General features: G+C 39.5%; 2 protein-coding genes and 1 non-coding gene across 7 annotated transcripts; 1 reads left to right on the top strand and 2 right to left on the bottom strand.

Moving 5' to 3' along the window:
- Positions 1-35: 35 nt before the first annotated feature.
- On the top strand, positions 36-19,386 carry LOC122887226 (homer protein homolog 3). Of its 4 annotated transcripts, none has more exons than XM_044220230.1 (11): positions 36-625; positions 771-819; positions 5,369-5,525; positions 7,512-7,643; positions 7,808-7,912; positions 8,703-8,711; positions 9,210-9,322; positions 12,608-12,764; positions 17,246-17,353; positions 17,479-17,559; positions 17,709-19,386. In XM_044220230.1, the coding sequence occupies exons 2-11, from the start codon at positions 797-799 to the stop codon at positions 17,892-17,894; spliced, it is 1,071 nt and encodes a 356-aa protein (XP_044076165.1). In that variant the 5' UTR covers positions 36-625; positions 771-796; the 3' UTR covers positions 17,895-19,386. The 4 variants fall into 4 exon arrangements, with proteins under 4 accessions (XP_044076165.1, XP_044076167.1, XP_044076164.1 ...); XM_044220228.1 differs by having other exon boundaries at positions 37-625; positions 9,189-9,322; XM_044220232.1 differs by lacking the exon at positions 8,703-8,711.
- Positions 18,520-23,907, bottom strand: LOC122887231 (ubiquitin-60S ribosomal protein L40-like). Of its 2 annotated transcripts, none has more exons than XM_044220238.1 (5): positions 23,807-23,907; positions 22,858-22,969; positions 21,532-21,618; positions 21,340-21,442; positions 18,520-20,368 (listed from the first exon to the last, which is right to left on the bottom strand). In XM_044220238.1, the coding sequence occupies exons 2-5, from the start codon at positions 22,958-22,960 to the stop codon at positions 20,275-20,277; spliced, it is 387 nt and encodes a 128-aa protein (XP_044076173.1). In that variant the 5' UTR covers positions 22,961-22,969; positions 23,807-23,907; the 3' UTR covers positions 18,520-20,274. The 2 variants fall into 2 exon arrangements, with proteins under 2 accessions (XP_044076173.1, XP_044076175.1); XM_044220240.1 differs by lacking the exon at positions 23,807-23,907 and adding an exon at positions 23,617-23,785.
- Positions 23,300-23,373, bottom strand: trnan-guu. The gene has a single exon. It is a non-coding gene; the product is annotated as a tRNA-Asn (tRNA).
- Positions 23,908-24,177: the final 270 nt, after the last annotated feature.

The following is a 24,177-nucleotide window of genomic DNA, read 5'->3' as shown; positions in this document are numbered from 1 at the left end:
TTTTCCTTGGGGACAATATTTCATTAAGCCTTAAAACGGACCTATAAGATCCAGTTTGCAGTATGCACACATGCAGGCTCATTGGCTGCAGGCAGGTTGACACAGTTTCTCTGCTTCACTGCCTCATGCAGCTGTAGCGGGTGCTCGGAGCCTGAAGAGCCAGCAGGTGGTACTCTATTGTCGGCTGTGCTCCGACTGTTGAATGCGAGCAGCCGGCTGGATGAGGAGCAGCGAGCTCTGACCACCGGGACGAGGTTGGAAAGAGAAAAGGAGAGAGCGGCTGCTGCTTCTTCTCTGGCCGGAGATGGACACACACCGGACCGCGGTCGCTTCAGTCACCGAGGTCAGCAGCTATTCCTCCTCCGGGTTGTGACTCTCCGGGCTCCGCAGAGGTGATCGGTGGACTCCGGTGGCCGGGACAGGACGGTACGGACACTTTGCCGGCTGCCGCAGGCTGTGTGTGGCGCCTTGCGGTGAAACCTCCCCCCCCGGAGAATAAAGCAGGAGTAAATCATCTGGTAGCTCAGACTGAAAGAAAGAGGAGACCAGGACAGCAACAGCAGCTTCAGCGCGGTATTATTGTTAGATACAACACAGTCTGTCCAAGGGTTTACACCGACATGGGGTGAGTGTGGCTGGGCTCATGTTGTCTACATTTAATTAGGCTCAAAGTGAAAATCATCGCTTTTTCTTTTCAAATTTGGACCGAGGACAAATACTTGTTGGGTTAATGGATGCACTGCTTCAACTCTCTCTCTCCTTTTTTGTAGAAAAGGAGCCTCAGTCACCTTGTAAGATGTTTCCTCACCACAGAGAAAGGTAAGAATATTGAGCCCGAGTGTGAACATTTACCTACTAGATTATTTTTGTTCCTACATGACATTTTGATTTCTTGTACTTGTGACCACTCCACGTAAACCTTTAAATAAAAACTCTGTGTTCTTGATTTAAGAACGAGGGAATGTCAGACTTAACTTGAAGAAAGTTAAATAATTGTAATAATTTAAAATTTATTGTAATACTGGAACACAGATCAGTTCTCTAAAGGATGGTTTCTGTGCGGCACATCTGGAGTAATGTTGTGGTTTCTTTTTCACCCAACACAGATTCAGCTGTTTCATTTCAGACTTGATGAATCTGTTAAATTAAGGCGATCATCTGTCTGTAATGTTTTTCCTCTTTGTGGCCCCAGAGTCTTATTCTTATTTGATCCATATTTCTTAGTAATGACTCTGCTTAGGATGCTTTTATTGCAGTTGTAACTAAGAAAGGAGCGATCGTACAGAGGATCATAGCAGGCATGCTATGATATTATACAATTAACATAAAAACTTCTGTCTGGTTTGTTAAATATGTGTGTAATAAAGGGAAATCAGATATTGGTGTACTGCTTTTAGATGGATTATTTAATGGCTGCAAGCAGCCGCTTCCTTTCTTTTAGCAAAACTGCAGGATTGGTGCTAAATGAAAGTAGCAACCAAAGTTTATAAATTCAGAAACCTGTCTGTCTAATGTTTAACCTCTGTGTATAAAAGATTTAGACAGATCAGACCTGAGGGAGACAGGAGAAACCCAGTAAAGCAGATTGGGGATAGTGTTAGATTGTGGTAGGAATTATTGGGGTTATTCATCCTGAGATGCAGCCCTGACCTCCATCCAATCACTAACAGGCTTTGTTATGCTTAGAGACCCCCATTAAGCCCTGTAGGCCACATCCATCTGCTGAGGATGAAGGTCGAGTAGCTGAACATCCTTGAGAAGTGCGGGGGCGGACCAGTTAACAGAATACACACAGAGCAACACGAGCACACACACTGTTTTACACCACCAGAGTGTGTCTCAATGACAATTTTCACACACAGGAAGGAGCAAGTGTTGACACACACACACACACACACACGCACACACTTGCAGTCAACGATCCTCTGTTCAAACATGTAGTCTTGACCGTGTAACACCTAACTTCGCCATGTGAGGTTGCAGGTTTGATTCCTGGTCGGTCAGGAGTTGCAGTGAAGCTGAACATGTAGCTCTGGTGCATCCCATCAGATGCCACACATACAGCAGGAGAGCACAGACACCAAGCCTCAGGCAAGGTCGAAGCTCGGCAGTAATGGGATAACTTTACAACTGAGCATGGAGCCCTTCTCCACTGCCCTTTGGGACTGCTCGATGAAGTGAGAGACGCCCTGATTGTGCATTGTGCATCTCATTTGTTGTTCAGTGGTCATAATATTATGACCATATTATGACCTCATTGGTCATAATATGGGCCTCCATAAACATTTGAGGGTTTGTCTAAATGTATTGCTAAATATAAAGCTGTGACTGCCAAGGCAAATAATTGGCATCATTACATATAGAACTGGAATAATTAGTCAGTTGTTAACTGGCAACTATTTTCATAATTAATCGTTTAAATTACTTTGTAGAACATTAACTAGTTTAAGATTCTCAATTGTGAAGAAAGACAAGACAAGCAATTTGAACTGGTCACCGTGTGTGTGTGTGTGTGTGTGTGTGTGTGAGATCAGCATTTTTCACTATTTTCTGACATAGTATAGACCAAACAATGAATCAAGAAAATAATTAGCAGAATAATTGCTGATGAAACTAATCGTTAGTTGCAGCCCTAATTATATGAATGAATGAATAGTTTTAGTTTCATCTCTGGCCATGACCTATCGCTCATTAAATTATTCAGACATGTTAATAAACACCAAATCAAACATTACGGTATGTAAACCCATCAGCATCTGACAGCACAATAAACTGACCTCATACAAATATGAACAGCCTACATATAATGTCCCAGAAGATTTCCAACAATAGAAATTGGATAAATATATACACTAATACACTATTGTTTTGACATTTTTTATAATAAAAGTGTAGTGTAGTTATATAGTTATAATTTAAGAAAATCAATTTTATAATGTCTTCTGTGGCTGTGGAGGGAGCTTTCTAAAATCTAAGAAAATAACCCTGATGTCATCCTCTGAGGACCATGAACGTCTGTACAAAACTTAATGGAATCCAACTAATAGTTGTTGAGATATTTCAAACTAGGGAGTAAAGGTACGGATATCTCGCCCTCTGCGGCTTCAAATTTGATCATTCTTGTTCTGATCTGTCTCGTGCCAGCCCCCCAACTTTATGGGAGTTCTCCTTTCAAATAGTTTATGTGGCTTTAAGTTCTACTGCTTCCTTGTTTCGGCATAAAGAATTAATTGTATGCCAGCTTGCCCTCTTCTTCACTTAATTTCACTGTCTGTCACATCAAATTCCTACATAAGCACTAAGCTTTACTCAGAAATAACGCTATATCAGATTCTTCTTATATGATATATCATAAAGCCAGAGAACAAGTCTCACTCCCAGCTCCAAGCAGACTGCTCTCATCCCAGTGTGTTGTCCCAGTCAGACCTCAGATCAGTGTGGCACTGGTTGCAGCAGGAGATCCACTGACAACAGGGAGGATTACTGTGAGATGAGAAGGAGAATTATAGCGCAGGTTATTATCAGACTGTAGCGGGTCAGCTGTCAAAATGCCACCGTTCATATCAACAGCTTTACAGTCAGTCCTTGAAACACATTGTCTGTACGAGTCCATATAATGTTTCTTTTTTATCGTGATCTCCGACGGTGAGAAACACACAGTGAGACCATTAGTGGATTTGTGTGTCACTAATGGGGTCAGATATAAATGTACAATGACTGGTCAAAATACTACAGTTCTATTGGGAACAGCCATTTCACTTTACAATACTGCATAGAAGAAGAAGTGTCCTGGTTTTTACAAATTCATACTTAACTTGGCACCTGTTTAAGGCAACGTTTTGATGAGATGGAGACGAGCGGCTGAGATAAGAGTGATGAACAGCAGCATGTTGTTGTGTCTTTTATTCTCGAGTCTAATCAATGTCGGTATTTTCTGCACCAAAAAACATCAGCATTGCATTTATAATCTGTCTGCCATGATTTAAAGACATTTCAGAGAGAAGACGTTCACAGTGAACACCACTGTCCTGTATGTCTGGAGCTCCCTGTGTGCCATATTTGGTGTGATGGGATAGACAGTGAGATCCAGTCCAGTCTTTTAGCTTTTGATTTTCTTTTACGGAGGTTATTCAGCCATCACATTGGCATTGATCTGTGACCTAGTTTATGATTTATTCTGTGGCAAGTTATCCGTGTTGTTAGCCACATTAGCGGCGTGGCTCCAGTGATGTCGATTGGTCGGTCCACCACTTTGATCCAGACTGAAATATCTCAACAACGACATTCCCATCAGCCTCAGCTGTACTTTGTGTTTAGTGCTAATTAGCAAATGTTTGCATGCTAAAATACCAAAGTAAGATGGTGAACATGTTTAACATTATACCTGGCACACATCAACATGTGACTATTGTCATTGCAAGCAGGTTAGCATACTATGTTAGCATTTACCACAATGCGCTGCTGTGCCAAAGTACAGCCTAAACCAATGCAAAGTTGCCTTTGCATTGGTTTAAATAGGAATTTGTATCAAGTAGAAAACACACTAACAGTTTGATAGCCTACACTGTGACTTCAGCGACTTTTGAAATTTGGTTGCATATTTAGACACGTAACTTTTAGTTTTGTATTTTGCCATATGTACTCTGCTTTATTTTCTATCAAAGTGTGGGAATACACAGTGCTGTAAATACACTGACTGTCACTGGACTTACTCTGACATCAGCTGAAGAGGAACAAGGGAGTTAAAAAGAGAGAAAGACCTTTAGCAGTCCTGCTATTCATACCACATGACAGTGGCTAAACCACCAACCCAACACTACTGACTTTGTTGCTTTGATATATTTACCTCGTATCCAGGATACATCTCTGCAAATACTGGCAGGAGCAGTGTGGAGGGTGAACGAGTCGGGAGAGGGTTCAGAGCGTTTTTAGTCAACATCATTTGCCAGCTAAGTAACAGCCCTGTATGGCTGGTGAATGACGCAGGAAAAAGTGTGGGAGAAAGCCAAAGGATGATTCCAACATCTGTCCCTAGATGGCAGAGAGACAGATTGAGATGTACCATTATGAAAATAATGAAGGATTTCCTTTTTAAACAAAAGAGAGAGTTGAACAGAGTTGTATGGTAACGGTTTTTAATGGAAGATGTTTGAAATGTTTTGAAAAACACATTTTACTTGTTTTTAAGATTTCAAAATGTCCAGAACGTCCTACTCTTCACTCACTGTTAACTACATTAGATTCAGTTGCACCTAAGCCGTTGTTAATAGACTGAAGTCAGTGAAAGGGTTTGAACTTTGACATTTCCTTTACACAGAAAGAGTTTTCTTGCACTATCTCATCGTCATCCCTGTGCTTCCTCCTCCAGGGAGCAGCCGATCTTCAGCGCCCGGGCCCATGTTTTCCAGATCGACCCGACCACCAAGAGGAACTGGATCCCTGCCAGTAAACATGCCGTCACCGTGTCCTTCTTCTACGATGCCAACCGTAACGTCTACCGCATCATCAGCGTGGGTGGGACCAAGGTGAGGGAGAGAGAAAGGTGGTGTTTGTTATTCTGTTTGATTGCAGTGAAGATTGCGGCCTTGGCATCAAAAGAGGCTATTCAGTATTTGTAGCACAGCCACAGGACAAACAGCAGCTTCACACTGATTTTCTTCTTCACCAATCATCCTCCTACCATAAAATCGAAAAGGTTTAGAAAATATGTAGTGAACAAAACCACAGTGGGTGTCAAAAACTCAGCAGCCAGAGCGTCTTTCTTACAGGCTTGTGGATTTAGATTACAAAGAAGAGGCCACATCCATCACTGGGGAGGAGGGGGGGTCTATCTGATCTCTTCTTAGCACCTCTGGTCTGACCCACATTTCTGCCTCCCAGAAGGCTGTGCGGGTGGCAGTTGGTCGGTCAGCAGCCCAATCCTGCCAGGACTGGTGTCTGGCTCCAGAATAATCTTCACTGCTGTTGCCACCGTCCAACATGTTATGTCAAACATGTCGCCGCAGAAATGGAGACTGTAGAGTTTGTGTAATCATTTGTGGGAGGGGAAAGAAGGACGAAAAAGCTTCCTCCTAAGCTGCAATTGCCCCGCAATTCTAGGATTTTGAATCAGTTCCATTATTGTACGGCTGGAGATGACGTAAAAAGGTTTATAAATAGGTCCGCTCTAATATTTTTTTCTCGTGTGCTCAGGGGGAAAGAGGTGGCCACAGCCACTTCTCTGAGTCTGAGGTCATGAACCATGTGGATGTGCTGTGTTTGTGTATCTATGCTGCTGTCCTTCTCTTTGACAGAAATATGATTTGAATTTACTTTGAACATTAAGAGCTTGTGATGTGGCAGAGCTTTGGTTTTTGATCATGTTCAGAACAGTCATTTTCAAAAGAACAAACATGTCTCAAGGGAGACAGAGCTTGATAGCTCATTGCCAGGAATCCCAGTGGAAAGTTAATGCTTCACAGATGTCACAATAAGCACAGATGTTTTCCCGTGTTCTTCACTCTTCCAGCAAACATGTGAATCTTAAAGGTATCCCAATGTTGACGATGTTTATGTGGGTGCTGTGATCAAATAATGACACAAAAGCACTAATAGAAAAAATGAATAATTGAACTTCTCAACAGTAGTTTTTGTCATTTACTGCTGCAGTCTTCAAAAGGAGAAATACACCATTTTAAAAAGGTGAATGTTCATACAAAATAATTCGTTTAAAATACTAGTTAAATGATAATTTATTGTAAATAATGATTTACAGAAAATATTTTAGGTAATTCAATCAATTTAACTTTTGTTGAAGAAAATATACGCTTTCATATCCCGTCATATTTTAAAATGGGAAAAAGTGGCAAAGGGGAGCGGAAAGGGGCACTAAACCAATTTTACACATTAAGATCAGTTTACTCGTCATGAGGAGTATTACTCAGCTTCAAAATGCAGTTGTATGACGTTTTCTGTGGCTCTGAAGGAGCTTTGTCAAGTCTGAGAAGATTGTGACGATATGATGGACTCCAGTGCTTTTGGAGCTTCACCCATACTGACGACTTAAAATTGGGATATTTTGGCTTCTGTCCCCCAAGTTTATGGAAGTGCAATACTAAATCACTGGAGTACCCCTTGAAGTGCAATCTACAAACTGAATGAAAAATTACACTAAATAAACACTAAACATTTAATATTTTATGTTCATCTATTTTTTTGCCTTTGTACCTTTATTGTTTTCCTGCACAAGACAAAAATCGCAATAAGTAAAGGAGATTCTTAAGTGCTATAGTGTTATAGGGTCAGGAATGACAAAGCAAAGTATGGACAAGGCCTAGAGTAATGAAATGTTAGTTAAAATAAGGAAGGTAATACAAAATACCATACTCATACTAATTCATTATTTCAAGTAATGTGTTCCGTCTGGATTCTTGGATGGGCTGCTGAGCTACAGCTTCCTGAGCTTTCTGTTTGTTCACATGATGTAGACTCACCTGAGGGGACGATCGTCTTTGTTATCTCTGCATTTGCAGGCAATCATCAACTGCACCGTCACACCCAGCATGACATTTACCAAGACGTCCCAGAAGTTTGGTCAGTGGGCGGACAGCAGGGCCAACACGGTGTATGGTCTTGGTTTTGCTACAGAGCAACAGCTGCATCAGGTAAACTAACCCAAAGTCAACAGAGGTGAAAGCGCTGATGAATACTTTTAGGAAATGTTCTTTATTTATCAAAACTTCTTACTCATTTCCGGAGGCTGATTAGTGCTGCATTATTAATGTTTCATCACCTGAAACAGTTTAGCACTTGTCCTTGTTTTGAAAAGTTCTCAGATAAGTTTAAGGAGGTGAAAGATGCAGCTCGCCTGGCACGAGAAAAGTCGCAGGATAAAGAACTGGCCAACACAGCGCTTACCATCGCTGCTCCTCAGGTGAGCTCTACCCTTTTTAGAAAATAATACATGAAAGTGGAGCAAGCCTCTGCAGGTGTCAGGCGGAAAGTAGAAATGTGAAAACTTTGTCATGATCCACAGAAATATCCAGTGCTCCATGTTTTTTTTGGGGGGGGGGCATTTTAGGACTGAAGAGATGCTGTGAGCACAGGTCAAGGTTAGATGAATGCACCTCTGTTTCTTTGCAGCAGCTCAGCTATTAGACAGGGTCGCTGTGATTAAATCAAAGGAGGGACAGAGAGAAAGAGAGAGAGAGAGAAAAGAAAGATGAGCTGGGTCACTTGTCTCAGAGGGAAGAGAAAGTGAGGAAAAGTAGGACGGCGGTAAAATTATCCCCGTGCCGCTCAGCGGTGCACCGCATCCGCATTTTCTACCCACTGCTACCGAGAAGCCTCTGGCTCAAACACTGTAATGATGAAACTGTAATCAGCTCAGGGCTTTTTTGATCAATAGAGAATAATTACCCATCAGTTACATCTGCTCGGTCATGAGGAACATGCCCATTTCCTTTTAATTCTACGGCTGAACAGATTCCAAGTGATGTCTCTCACTGCACATCTTTATCGATTTAATGAACACATTGGAGAAGCCAGAGCTCCGGAAAATTGCCAACTGCGTCATTTAATTGCACTTGATTCTTGCTAAGTAGCGCTGCGCTGCATAACTGCTTGTGGTGTTTTTGAAAAGGTCATAATGTACGGTGAGCTTTGTGATGACATGTTTCTTTGTCTGTCTCCCCCCCTACCTGATGGATGGATTTCCTGTGTAGTTCTCACAGGTGAGTCTGTCATTGTTGTTTCATCCTCAGACTCCAGAGAAAAATCCAAGTGTCATTTTGGGACCGCACAAAACAGAAACTGCCTCTGGGAGCACTTTAAAGCACAAGAATTGTGTGCAAATACACTGAAAATCTTCCTTTTACTTTCTGCCTGTCCCTGAATTTATGCCTGCTGTGATAGCTCTTATTTTCTCAGAGCAAAACAGACACCATAACCGTCTCAGTAATACAGCTCACATCACCATGAGTCCATCAAGAGGTGAGGCAGCAAACTGCCGCATAGCCTTACTTTATTTGTGTGTTTTTTAATTTAAACATTGACCAATTTTTATTGGACTTGGATGTGAATGGGATTTTTAAGACCTCAAAGTAGTTTGCGCGAAAGAACCAGCCTCTCACCTCTCTGAATAATCCATTTGGTGTTGAGATGCTGCGTGTGTGTTATTAGGAGAGTCCATTTACTGATGTGTTCCTCAGGACCTCTCGGATGAACTCCAGTCTCCACCGGTGATGTGTGTGAACGGACCGGAGGACAAGCTGTTCCGCAGCCAGAGCGCGGACATCACCCTGTCTTCTGAGAAGGAGCGCATTAAAAAGATGCTCTCTGAAGGGTAACCGACTTATGCACACACATAAAAACAAACACATCAACAGAATGGAAACTGAAGAGACCACAAACACTTTTCTTCAATCTCACCTTCTGTTCAAACAGTTAAACGCTGTAATAAGAATCCCTTTCTGAAATGCTTGTTTTGTGTAGGTGTTAAGAATCTGCTTTCAGTTTGGTGATTGTGTGTCTACTTGTTCTTTAAAGATCTTACATTGTGGACTCCCAGCTTCTCTCTATGCTGCTCTGCTGAACTTGATGACTGATTTGAAAGTCAGCTGTCACTTTATCCAGTGCTCACAAACATGTGCGGAACTGAGTTTAAAGGTTCATTACTGACCACGCAAATAGTAGTTTTGAGCTTTACATCTCATGGCCTTCATTATTGGATTACCATCTCCATGACAACTGAGCAAACTTCCAATGTCTCTGAAAGCTCCAGAACATTTTCAGTAAATGGACCGAGTGCTAAGAAGGAATAGTTCGACATTTTTGGAAATATGCTTATTTGTTTCCTTTGCCGAGAGTTAGATGAGCAGATCGATACCACTCTCATGTCTCCACAGTAAATATGAAGCTAAAGGCAGCAGCCCGTTAGCTTAGCTTAGCATAAAGACTGGAAACAGGGGGAAACAGCAAGCCTGGCTCTGTCCAAAGATACCTAAATCCACCTAACCACACCTTTAAAGCTCACAAATTAACATGTTATATCTTGTTTGTTTAGTCTGTACAAAAAACAGAGTGTAAAACTGACAATTTGTGGTTTTACAGCTTTAAAAGTCCCTGTAGGAGGATTTTGTTACCTTTTGGACAGAACCGTTATGCTAGTCTTTACGCTTAACTAACCGTCTCCTGGTTCCAGCTTCATATTGAACTGACAGATATGAGAGTGGTATCGATCTCCTCATCAAACTCTTGGCAAAAAAAAAGAAAATAAGTGTATTTCCCAAAATGTCGACCTATGCCTTTAAAGACAGACAATAAATTTACACTAGGTACAGGTAATACTGCCATGTCTCCACTAGCAGTGTCGGAGATGAAGCTTAAATGTAATGGTATTAAAGTATTTTGTCCCAGTTATTTAGAAAACTGAAAATCATATTGTTGAAACAGAATGTGATTTCTTGTCAGGTTAGTCAGAATAATGAAGAAAAGTAAAGGACTTTTTGAGACATTTATAACATTATTACAATTTATTGCAAGCAATTTTAGTAATAGTGCAATTTTGTGATTCATCCTTGCAATGGTGTTGATATTCACATTGCAGTTTGGAAAATATATGATTCTGGACACAGTAATGCTAACATCAGCTAAACTTTGCCACAGATTTCATTTAATCGATACTATTGATTGCACTCGCGCAGGTAATCCATTACCTTAACCCCCACCTTCCCAGCTGTGTTCACTGAGTATTAACATGGTTTTCATTTCTTGGGCTAATTACAGTTTGTCATTCGATTTGTTAAGCTCGCTAGGAAATGAAGAGGCCATTGTTGAGGTGTTGACTCATAGATAACATCAAATAAGACTTGTAAACGCCTCTTCATTCAGTCCTTTGAGCCACCTACAATACTTTTATGTCCTACAGTCCAATTATTACGACAGAAAGCTGCTCCTGAATGGTTGCCATGGTAAACTGTTGCCATGGGACAACCTCAAGATTTCTAGATGTAGAGGGACAGGGTGAAGGCGAAAGATCAGGGATGAAGAGAGAAGCTGACTGATCTATTCTGCTTTTCTGCAGATTGTATCAAAACTGAAATATGATTTCATGTCTGGTATGTAATTTGTAGAATCAAGTGGCATATAGGCCATAAACTGGGAAAAAGGCCTATTATACTTGAGTTTATACAATGAAAGTATCATATGTTGGGACTAAATACATTGTAAATGTCCCAAGTAAGATTCAGCTTTAAGTCACATAGTTAATGCTCACAACATTTTTATCTGGAACAAAGGTCAGCAGGATAGTATCATTGTAATGCTAAAAATGTGTAAAACTACACAAAAGAAGACTCTGATGTCAAATTTACTTGCCAATCATTTTAATCAATGGCCCTGTCCACTGTCTTCTACTTCTTTGTTCCCTGATGCTTACGAATTAAATTAAATATGATGATCCAGCTTAGTGTGGGACATGTCAGTACTCTAATTTCCTTAAAAAAGTCTTTCAATGTTACATTCAGTCTTTTGATGAAAGATGACTTTTAAGTAAAAACCCTCCAGGATTAGAGGATTACCGTGGGAACAGTTTGGTCTTGTTGTTTGCTCTCTGGGCATTTTAATGAGTGTATCTTTGCTTTGTTATAAGACCTGTGAAATGACCTTCAGTCTGGGCAGTAGGTGGGCTGCTGCAGGCTGCAGTCCTTGGTATAGACTTCTTAATGCTGTTGTAGTGGCTCGGTGCTTGCTTAACCAGGCCAACAGTGTTTCATCGTGTTCCAAAATCTGTGCAGCGGTAAAATGTGTTTGTTACTACACAGCCAGCTATAGTATTGAGTAAACATTTGCCTCATATTGCAATGTTTTACAGAAGACTCAGTTTTAACAGTGAACTCAGATGGCTTTAAAAAACAAGGTAGCAAAAGGCAATCTTGTGACGCGGAGGCAGGTTTTCATTCCAGTCAAATACTACACAAGCCAGTTTCACCAGTATTCGTTCCAGCTCTGTAAGTAAATTAATTCTAATCAATGAAATAAATCGCTGTAATGTTTGGTTGGAATAGAAACCTGCCTGCCTTTGCCTTGGTTAGTTATGCACACTGTAGTTTACAATGTCAAATTTGACTCCACATAATGGACTTCATCTAAAAAGCATTGTTGTATCTAGTTTAGCAAGAGAACATGGTCATGTCATTCTTCTCTCTGGCCGGTCTTTTCACTCTACTGTACGCTGATTAAAACATTTGGAAGAAATTGCGTTAGTTAAGGTTGTTGGCAGATTACTGAGTATATACTGTATACTGTGCACTGTGTATTCTTGTTAAGCAGCTAAGTTCATTCTTGATCTTGGAAAAAACAGTTGACAGTCTCCCTTCAAGGCCCATGTAGTGGCTGTTCTGGAGCTTTCCATCATATCACATGATCTTCATCAACAGATGAGCTTGACCAATTATCGTGGAAATTGTAAAATGTTCAAATTTCCACTTGTTCTGAGCACTTTAAGGACTTCCCGTCCATGTTGGCTTAAAATATGTATAATAATTATGTGCCACATAAGCTATATTATCATAAGACTTATATTTACAGTATTATATGTATCACTAGTTTACAGTGTTGTGTCTCTCAGGTCTATTTGTGAGATAAACCTGGAAGCCGAGCTCTTCACTCTGCAGGACAGCAACTCCAAATTGGTGGCAGCGTTGCATGAGGCTAATGCTAATGTGGAGCAGTGGAAGAAACAGCTGGCAGCGTATCAGGAGGAGACAGACAGACTCAGAGACCAGGTGAGCCTCTTTTGTATTCACTCTGACACTCCGGTACGGAGGGCACTTTGAAGATGCTCTGCTTAGTGCTTTCCCTGAACACTGAATCAGCCATTATCAAAATATGAATTCAAAAGCATAAATCACCCCACACACCAGTTGTGTGTCCGTATCACTCACATTGAGTTAGTTAGTACAGCTTCATGTCATCCATCTCCAAAACAATAAGCAAACAGTGACCGTAAAATTACTCAGAACAACATATTTTAAAGTCCAAATCACAAATCTCAGGTTGTACTACAGCAGTGTGGAGATGTAGCAGAGTGTTGCTTCCTTACATCCTCCTCATACACTCCTACTTCTAAATTTAAAAGTAATTAAATATATCTTGTCACATATTAATATTAGCTTTACTTTGAACTAACTACATGGATGCTTAATCTAGAGGTTCATTTTTAGAAACCAGGTGGTTTAGAGCTGCTTTTTGTTGGAACAGCAGAATGAAGGTACATTTTCTTTTTAATATCCATTATGTAAATTACATTTTTAATTATTTTCTAGAGGTTTTTGTGACTGCTTGATAGTAGAAGTTAAACAAGGTAAACCTAAAAGGTGCTTGGTATCATATATATCATGTAATATTAAACACAATATCAAAATGATCATTTTTGGGTCAAAGCAACGAAGCCTGTAAGTTTGATTCAGCGTCTGCAGATGCACTCACACAACACAGTCAAACGAATGAGCTGAGTGAATGAGCAATGAGCAAAGGAGATGTCAGTCTTTATACACAGAGAAGAGCAAAGTCAGGGAGGGGTTGAGTCACATATTATCAAAGACTGGAATAAGCTGGAACAAGCACATCTACGCAGGACAATGGAACAATAGCATAATGTGATCTTGTCCTGTTCCTGAACAATGAGTAAGGCATACGTTCAACCTGTTACATTAATCATATTTATTTCAGCACCATTTGCACTAATTGTCTTACTGTTTACAAATGTTTTTGTACTTAGTAGCTTAATGTTTGTTTACCTTGTTGAGCTCGTTGTCCTTTTAGCTGTATTGATGTCGATTTCGGTGTATGTACATTAAGAGCAACGAAAAACCGGAGTCAAATTCCTTGTTATGTGTGCACATACCTGGCCATTAAAGCTGAAGCAAAATCTGATTCTGTAGAGTGAGAAAAATGTAGGTTTTGTCACAATTGTTCCATTTTATCACAGTACAAAGTACATGGAGGAAGGTAGTGTGACATGGCACGTGACGTGTCCTGTGTCACAAAGGACATGAGTCTGAAAATTTCCATTACAGGGTGGAGAGGAAAGAGAGGGATTTCCATCAAGTAGGTTTGTTCCTGTAAATATAATTAAGGGTGGCTAAGTAACTGAGTATCAGATTTGGAAATCCAAAACTAGTGTGTTAACAGTTTTGATTGATACTGATCAGCTTTGATTGATAGTTAATGGATTAGAAGACACAGGTCCGTGGTCCAAAGTGTGTTTTGGCCTTGTGATAGAAGTACACTGCCTCTTACCCAGTGCATGCTGAACAGGATAAGCGGTTTATGTGAGTGGCTGGATGGTTGATGGATGGATTAGCTGTTACATGTAAAGCTTTGTGGGACAGTTTACCACAAAGCTACATATTTCATGTATTATAGAAACATCTTTACAGCGATCCTAGTACTCAGGGCGAGTGTTGAAACAGATCTGTTTCTGGTTTATGAGAAGTGAAATCGGGCCAAAAAAGCTTCATGCATCAGTTCTCTTGTGCTTTCTAAAGTCCTTTGGCCTTCATGTGCAGCCAAGTCCTTGTTCATTGTGAAGTAACCTGCAGGGCAGAAGCTGATGGTTAAGGTCACACCTAATTATTAATGCTGGAGCTGTGAAGCTCTGTAACAGGAGCAGACAGATTATTGCTGAAGTAAAGCCTTGCTCAAACAAGAGCAAGGCGAGACTGGCGGGACTCTGCTGAGGGAGGTCATGCTGGTTTTGATTGGCTCGTCGTCAGACACTTCGTTTCCTTGGTTTGAAAGTAGCCTACTTGTTCATAAAGGAAAAAAAAAGTTTGTCAGGCTGGTAACACACTTCATCATTGTTTCACATGACTTGTGCTGCAGGCGTTTTCCCTCCAAGGCTTGAGTCAAGGTGTTCTCTGCTGGTGGAACCGGTTCACCATGGACACGGCAATGTCACATTTCACCACAAGGGAGTTCGGTCTGACAACACTCCGAGCCTCAGGAGAGGTTTACACTTCAAGTACCTTTCAGGTTCCAGTGGATGCAGATGCCTCTGCCCTACCTTTCTTCACTCATCAATAAACAGCATTTTCATGTTTGCTGGTAGCTGATTCCTCTGGGAACGACCTCGCTTCAGGCTGACAATTACAAACCTCTCTGATTTAATGCTTTAATACCTTGATCCCTTTCCATTACAGCCCGGCTTCACAGTATCGATCAGCACTTTTTTTTTTTAATTCGTCTGGTATTTAGAATCGGTTTTCACTGTTTTGGTCCATATCAACAAATGAATTCATACAAGTGAGAACCCTGCTTCTGTCTCCTTTGGACAGAGCTTGTTCCCTCTATCTGAGGAAGGGGACCAGCTGGCTGAAAATGGTTCACGTCTCTTGGGTGGTGTGAGTGGGAGAGGGGTTTGTAGGACAGCAATATCCTACTTTCAATGCCCCAGTTAGGAAAAAATGAAAAATCACCAGAGGGAGCTGGCATCCACTCGTTTCTCTCTCTTTTTTTCCTTCTTTCTACCACCCCTCCTAGTCTCAACCATACATGGTTTAAAATGTCTCTGTCAGACAGTTTTAGAGATGTCCTTCTGTTTTTTGTTTTCTGATTCGTGGGGCCCAGATGACAATGCAGCAAGGATTTCATTCCTGTTTACCCGATAATGGTGACATAATTCACTCATCTGCCTGTTGATGATTCCTAACTGTAGATGAAGTTGTAGCATGTTTTAACATGTAGTTACAGTTAAATATTAAGTCATGATGTGCAGATAAAATTGAAAGTGTGAGCCTGAGAATTCTCACCATGAAACTGAAGCCTAAAGTGATAAGCTGTGTTGAGTGCTCCTCTTTGTAGATCAGTATGTTGTTCATGTTTCATGTGTACACCAAGATCACTGATACGGTCTTAAAGAAGCTTTGAAGAATTACAGAAATACAGCATTTATGTGAACATGCTATTAGACCATGACTTTTAATTTCAGCATACATCTCCACAGTGTAGCAGGCTACATAAAATTCAACATTCAACTAATTGAAAGACCCAAAACAAAGTTACAAAATGCGTCACAATAAAAGCATTTAGTACGAAATATCAAACAGGCAGGATGGTAACAAACACAAGAGCAACTAAATAGAATTAATAAAACACAAATGACAAAATGTGTGATTAAATTAACATCAGTTAAGAAAAGCAAATTTTGGATTGGATGATCTAATAGTGAGAGTTAGCAAGCAAATATTTATTTATAAAGCACATTTCAGTCCGGGTGGAAGCACAATGTGCTGCACAGAGCGTGAGCTACCCCTGAAGTTGCAGCCACAAAATATTGCAAAGATAAAACATTAGACATAAGTAAGCGCAGTTAAAATAGACACATGATTAATAATACATGTGAGTTAAAAAAAGAAAACATTAAAAGTTAATTGAAACCATTAAAAATTAAGAATAAAAATGACAAAATAAAATAATCAAGACCAACAGTTGACCAATAAAAATAATAGGACACGTGAGTTAAAACCAATAAAATAAGAATAAAATAAAAGTTAAAACCAGCAAAACAGACTGGTTTAACGATTGAAGATTTGAGTGAGCTAGGAAAAATTCCAGATTGTAAAGAGGTGTTTACAATGCTTAAAATGTCCTTAGATAAATAGTTTAAAACTCTTTTAAAAAAGGATGTGGGGATGGGATCAAGGGAAGAAGTGGAACAGTTAAGACTCTGAACCACTGCTCAACACTGACTGATGCAACATTTGTTAAAATAGTAGTGAATTGAGAAGGAGGTAGTTCTGGAGTTATTTAAAAGTTTATCTACAGTATCAAATAGAACCCTTGAATTGTGTATATTAGTGTTTATTCTATTTTTAAAATATGCATTCTGAGTTATAACTGATTAAAAGATTTCTGTAACTATCAAGATGCTCTAGAAGCTGGGTTTTACGCCAGTTAGCTCAGCCCTTCTGCAGTCCCTTGTAAACTATTTCAAACTTTGGGGGCAAATACAGCAAATGCTCTGTCTACCCTTATTTTAAGTCGAGCGCTGGAAACATCCAGTAGACACTTGGCTAGCTGACCTGAAAGACTTTTAGTCAGAAATGTAGTTGTGGGGGGGGTAATGACTTATAGTTTATTTAAATGTCATTTAGGCCTTCATTTTTAAGAATACTGAATGCTGTGGGGATGTGAGAGAGACCGAACGTCCACTTTTGTCCAATTTTTGTGTGAACATGATTTAATTCTGTGTGTGTGTTGCAAGGTGGCTGAATTAGAGGCCCATGGAGGACAAGGCCCCAGTGACCTGCTGAAGGATGAGCTGACCCAGTCCCTGGAGGAGCTGGAGGCCCTGCTGAAGGCCAAAGATGAGGTTGGTACTTATGTTCCTGTTTTATCATCAGCTGGAGTCAGAGGTGGGAAGATGCAATGTTCATCACAGATGCTGATGAACGATTCAGCTACTCAAACTCAAGTGAGGCTTTCATTCTTTTCCAGGAAATCCACATTTTGCAAAGCAAGAAAGCAGAGTACCACGAGATGGAGCACGAGAGGGATGAGGCCATCCACAGATTACGGGTAGGAGTGAGTTATTCCAGCAACGTGGGGTGCTTTCATTAATGATGTAGTTGAGTAATCGTGAAATAATCAGTACTTACATTGACAGCAGCATTAGTTGTTCAAATGTCCCTTGCTTGCCCTCTTCCTTTGCCTCCTCTTCACTGTAGGAGACAGAGATGCGTAATTCAGATCTTGAGCGTCGTATCCAGAACTCAGAGCAGAACCTGAATAACTCTCTGGAGGAACGGGATCGCATGGACTCTGAAATCCAGAGGGCCATTGAAATTCTGGACATCAAGATCTTTGACCTTAATGACCTTCGCCAGAGCCTGGTTAAACTCATCGACAAATAAGAGGGAGAAACGGGGGAAATCCAACCTAAGAGAGAGATGGAACAGATGACAGGGTTCAGTTTTGTGGTGGCCAATGCAGCGGGGGAGTGAACAAAACAAGATGGAGCTGGTCCCTGTCCTCTACAAGAACAGGAACCACCTCGGCTGCAGGGAGGTTTCTCCGTGTCTGTGTTTGCAGCAGTGGCTGTGCTGTGCTCAACAACATACTGTAGGTGTTGGCCCTAAGCAGCAGCATACACATGGTTTTGCTTGTCCAATGTAATGTAACGCTTCATGTTGCTTTCAAGGGTAACATTCAATGCAATAAACCAACTTTAAGGTAAGTGCTTAACAATGCTATTCATTTACTATTGAGAATTGGTGCTTGTAGTTTTTCATAAGACTTTTGTACACAAACTGGCGATGCAGTGTCAAAATGATAAGAGGCCTTGTTGTTTTTATTTTTATTTTTTCAACTGACAGGTGATACTTAAACATCTTTACAACAAAATGAGCCCATGCAAACTGGGAAAGGGACAGTATATTCAGTGAAAAGTGAATGCAAATAAAGAAGCGCACAAGACAAAAGTACTTTTAATAGATTTGCCTACTTAACAGCCCACAACATCATTATTACTGAATTGACAGTTAACAAAGTTTGATTTGCACAGAGATAAACTTGTGTATGGTCTTAGTAGTTACCCATGCATAATGTAGCAGCTATAAAGTGTAAAGTGAAGGACAGAGTGGTTATAGATGGTGCTTTTCCACAGGAATAAGCAATGACATACAGTATATTCAAGGTCAGTCAAATAGTATGCTAATAGTGTTTAATATTCGTTTAAGGCATGGACACACAACTTAACCTTAAACATTAGATCTGAATATTGACACCAAAGATCAAATGTTACTGATAACACTGATAAGGTCTTTCAGCATCTTGTCCATTATTACGTCTTCATGTAAGCTCGTAAGAAACATTTAAATCTAAAGTAAGTTATAGTGACCTGTAAGTACATTTTATTAGCTAAGATACATTAAGTAATTACATTTAGGATAAGTAAGTATTTTCCACATGATATAAATCAATAATGCTACAGTTATTAAGTAAACACTAGAAATCAAAGTCGTCACTTAGTATTACAGATAAGTTTAACTGTTGTTTGCACTGGCCCAGTCTGATTAATCGTCCTGCGCATCATCTCTTAACAAACCACTGACTTAGTAACTTATTTATGATAGACGCATTCAAGGAAATATAAGAGACATTTTCTGCCTTCTGTCAATTTTCAGCACATTACCTTTAGCTGTGGACAATATGCCATACGCCTTCACAGTCTTTTGTCGCACAGACTGTATTGTTCAACATAGTGTATAATACTATGTTTGTATTATTTTTTCAAGCCGTATTGTTCTATTTTAAGGATGGTTGTTGATAGTCATGCCAGCTAAATGTCTCAGCCTTTGAGCTGTTGTCATGACGGTTTGGAAATAAAAGCAAAGAATACAGTCACTCATTCTAATGTACTTCTTTCTTGTGTTAACAGTTTTGTTTTTCCTGTGGGCCATCTGGTTTATGCACTTTATTTCTAACATAGTATTAATCCACATGGTTTCAGCTAGTTAATGAAATTTTGAAAAAAAATCTCATTTAAAAGGCCACAATGTGATACTACTGAAGTCCAATTATTTCGTTTGTTTTGTTTGTCACTTATTTGGTCGTGTTCTACAGGCATTGTAATGGAAAAGTGCATTTGCACTGTGAGGTAAGAGAAGCGGGTTTGTGACCAGAAGGTTGCAGGTTCGATCCCCAGACTGGCAGGATGAATGTGGGTGGGGAAAGTGAAACAGCAGTGTTTCAACCTTTCGCATCACTACCACTGAGATGCCCTTAAGCAAGGCTTTTATCCCACCTTTATCCCAGTGGCCACCTGTCATCACATCTGATAGACTGAAAATGTGATCAAGTATTGATTAATAATTCTAAATCAGCTTTAAATAGTTTGAGTGTTGAATAGACAACTAGATAGACTTCCTTAGTCTTACCACCCTTAAACCTTCCCAGGTTTATACTGCACATATAGCTTGACACACCACCCCATAGTGTTTGGTTTCTGTGTCATCTATGATTTCAGCTTTGTAATGTGACAGAAAATAATCTTATTTAAACTCGACTACACATCAGCTGCTAACTACAGATGAAAATGTATGAATATGGTGTCTTTTGATCCAATGTAGCCACTGTATCCACAGAACACGTCCACTGGTCTGAATTGTTTTTGATGCAGTCACACAAACCAGGAAAATATTCTGAAGGTAACTGTGATGTAAGAAACCATCTATTAATCAGTCTCGCTGTCAAAATGTTTTATTGACAATCTTGATTATTGATTCCAGCTGTCTACTTCAGCTTTTTCTTGGGTCTGAGGTTATTGGTGTGTCCACACTTCTTCTTGCGGCAGTTGAAAGCACGTGGATGTAAACGAGCATAGCACCTGACATGAGAGGAACAAATCGTTAGATCAAACACCAACTGCATGTTTGTGATGAATTACTGTGGTGTAGATAAAAAAACTGAGTTAAGTTTTGATTAAACGACCAGACTTTAAACACAAAAGACACAAGGCTCCTCTGCAGTGGTGGAAAGTAACTGAGTACATTTCCTGAAGTTCTGTACTTAAGTACATTTTGAGTTACTTGTACTTTACTTGAGTATTTCCATTTTCTTCTACTTTATACTTCTCCTCCACTACATTTATCTGACAGCTTTAGTTACTTTACAGATTCAAATTATTATTACAAGATATAATCAACTAATCAGTTATGATATAATATTATAGATAAAGCCACCCAGCAGTATATAAAGTAGTTACAGTTAGCTTCACCTTTACTAGCTGCAACATTAAAGTGATGAACACATTAATGCATCAATAATGAATTATAATCCAGTAATATAATACACATTAGTCTGAAATGGGCTGTTTTGCATAAGGAGTACTTTTACTTTTGGTACTTTACGTATATTTTGATATATACACTTTTGTACGGTTACTTTTGAATTTTGAATGCAGGACTTTTACTTGAGTATTTCTATACTGTGGTATTACTACTTTTACTTAAGTAGTAAAAAGATCTGAGTACTTCTTCCACCACTGCTCCTGTGCTACACTGAGTGATAGGTTGTGTCATTTGAATGATGTGTTTGCTCAACAAGCAGCATTGGTTTCTCTTTTCCTCCCTGTGAAAAATACATGGGGTTCTTGGCCGTTTTCCTGTCAAGTGTGGCCGTACTCTTGTTTGTAAGCATAAGCAAGCAGGTGTTACAGAGTCTCACTAGTTTTACATTTGACACACTTTGATATGAAATGTGTAAACTTTTCTTATGCTGGGAGCTTTGGTCCATTCTCCATTTGTCTCTGAGAATGAGTTCAATCTCACCAACATGACACTGTGTTTGTAAACATACTTGCGGCAGACCATCTTGTCACAGTTGTACTTTTGAGCCAGCTGCCTCAGAGAGGGCTCAATGATGCCCCCTCTCAGGCGCAGGACAAGGTGGAGGGTGGACTCTGGGGAAGGAAAGAAACGGGTAAATACTCAACAACACCTCTACGTTATACTATTGGTGATAGTTTGGCACTGTGGGAGTTTAACCTACCCTTCGGGATATTATAGTCCGACCAGGTGCGTCCATCCTCGAGCTGTTTTCCAGTAAAGATGAGACGCTGCTGATCCGGGGGGATACCTCAGAACAACAGTCACAACTGTGAATCTGTTCTTCTGCCAGGCATGGAAAGTCATGTAACGTTTACAGCTGCCAATCAAATTGCATCCCTGCGGTCGATGGAGCCTTACCCATACTTGTAAGTCTATGATAGGTTTTCCTTCGATGTGGATGCATCGTAGAGTTAAATATTGCCGATATTGACTGATCCTTCTTTCGTGTATAACTACTCTACATGTGCTCTTATGTAACTGCTCTTGTATGAAATATCAATCAATCAGACTTTATTTATATAGCACCTTTCAGACAAATCAAATGCATTACAAGGGATTGACAAAATTTAGGATATAAAAAATGGATTTAGAGACTAATGCACACTAAGACAATCAAAAAGTTAAATGAATAAGACAACAATAAAAGATGCATAGTTAAGATAGTAAAAGATAAATGAATAATAAAAGTTAAATTTTAATAAAATAAAATAAATCGATAATGATAAACTACGTATAAATAATAAAACCATAGAAATAATTCTAGTATCTTTAGTATTTGTGATGAAGGAACCTTCCTACATTTTAATTGGTGTGATGAGTTTAAAAAGTTTTGGAAGACCAATAAGATCCGAGAATATCCCCCCCCCCCAAAAAAAAGATCTTAACTTGAAAGAGTACATGTTTATTGATGTGTATATTACAAACAAAGTGACACATTACAGACTATCAGAAAACTGATAGGATTAACATTGGTGCTTGGGTTTACAATATGGCACAGTGTATGAATAGAAATCAGCTATAAAATCAGAGGTAAACTGAATGTTTATGAAGCAATCTGAAGCCATTTAGTCATTTTAAGAACAGGGTGATTGATTTAAAAATGTTTCCTCATGCAAAGGACAGGAATAGGTCATGTTTAAATAAATGCAATAAAATAAGTGTTTAAATGCAAAAGCATCTATGGGTTGTTTATACATTGTTTATACAGATGTCAGTGCTGAAATTGTGACACTACATGGCAATCTATTGATGTGATGATATGTTAGGGCAGAGAAAAGCAAAAGAGAATATGGGGAGACAGGTTGCTATATGTTTTCGTTATTTGTGATTAGTTTATTGTTGAGAAATCAGAGTTACACAGGAATTTGTGCATGTAGGAAAATTTTAAAAAATGTGCAATGCTAGCTACTTACACAATATATTAAATATTAAACAACACACATCATAGCTATTTTTTCCCCTCACATCTGCTCACACTAAAAAGTACCTTCTTTGTCTTGGATTTTGGCTTTGACATTCTCGATAGTGTCACTGGACTCCACCTCGGGGGTGATGGTTTTACCCGTCAGTGTTTTCACAAAAATCTGCATCTTTGCTTACTAAAAAGAAGCCAGAAAATGCAGACTTTGATAGACCATCAAACACATAGAAATCACACTAAAAGCCAACTGAGATAATAACTCTTAAAACATGCAGTTAGGACTGTTCCTGTACTTAATAATAATAAGTTTCTTCTTCACCAGCAGTTAGGCAAAACTGGAACTTGATGAGCCCAGTCCTGTGCTAAAGTAGGGAAACATGCTCATCCAGTTTTTTTATCTGCTCCGCTGAGAGCAGGTGGTGACATGTTGTAGATCTTATGTGTTCAGACGATAAAATTCATAAACACTAAAACAAAACAGGTGAAATACACAAACATAAACATTTGTCGTCCCTGGGTGGGCTCGAACCACCAACCTTTCGGTTAACAGCCGAACGCGCTAACCGATTGCGCCACAGAGACAACTGTAGCTGAGAAACCACATTTACATTTATAAAATATATATGGATACATATATAATATGTATTCTTATTACTTTATATCTTATACTAATATTATACAGTAAGACCTGCCGGCGAACACGTTAAACAGTGAGCTTATAGTGTCGAGAAACAGCTAGCGTTAATGCCAATTTAATAGCCAACATGAATAAAGGGTACACACATATAACGCTAAGTGATAATAACAACGTAGGATAAAACTCACTTCAGACGAAGAAGTCAGCAAATTATACCTCCAAATTACTCCATCTCTCATGACCAAAAACGAGTTATGTAAAAGGTTGGAGTCGTGAAGAAAATTTATCACGTGTTTGTTTGGGAAAGGTGCGACTCCACCCTTATTCACGTTATTTAATTATATTTCATCAAACAAATATTACGTTAATGTGACTTACCTCTTTACGTTACCTCAATTAAATCATCTTTGAAACTATTTATGTTACGCATCTATTACGTAAACATTTCAGGACGGCGCGCAGCCGACACGTCATCCTGGTTCGAGCCACCAGGTGACACTGTGGTACAGAAGGAGCTGTACAGCATGATTTCACAGGCTGTGATTACACATGATGTAAGCACTTTTAATCTAAATGCCCGTTATAAAAAACGGATACTCTCACTTCTGAGATTCATAAACACATGCAAAACTTTGCTTCAAAATAGCCATAAGGTAAAGCCTCAAGAATTATAATTCTAAAACAATGAACAAAATATACCTTATGAAATACAATAGGTTGCATTTATAAAAGATTAGCTTTTACTTTTT

The sequence above is a fragment of the Siniperca chuatsi genome, linkage group LG13, assembly GCF_020085105.1.
Source record: "Siniperca chuatsi isolate FFG_IHB_CAS linkage group LG13, ASM2008510v1, whole genome shotgun sequence".
In the NCBI taxonomy this organism is placed as follows: Eukaryota; Metazoa; Chordata; class Actinopteri; order Centrarchiformes; family Sinipercidae; genus Siniperca; species Siniperca chuatsi.
This window is presented reverse-complemented; position numbering and strand designations above follow the sequence as displayed.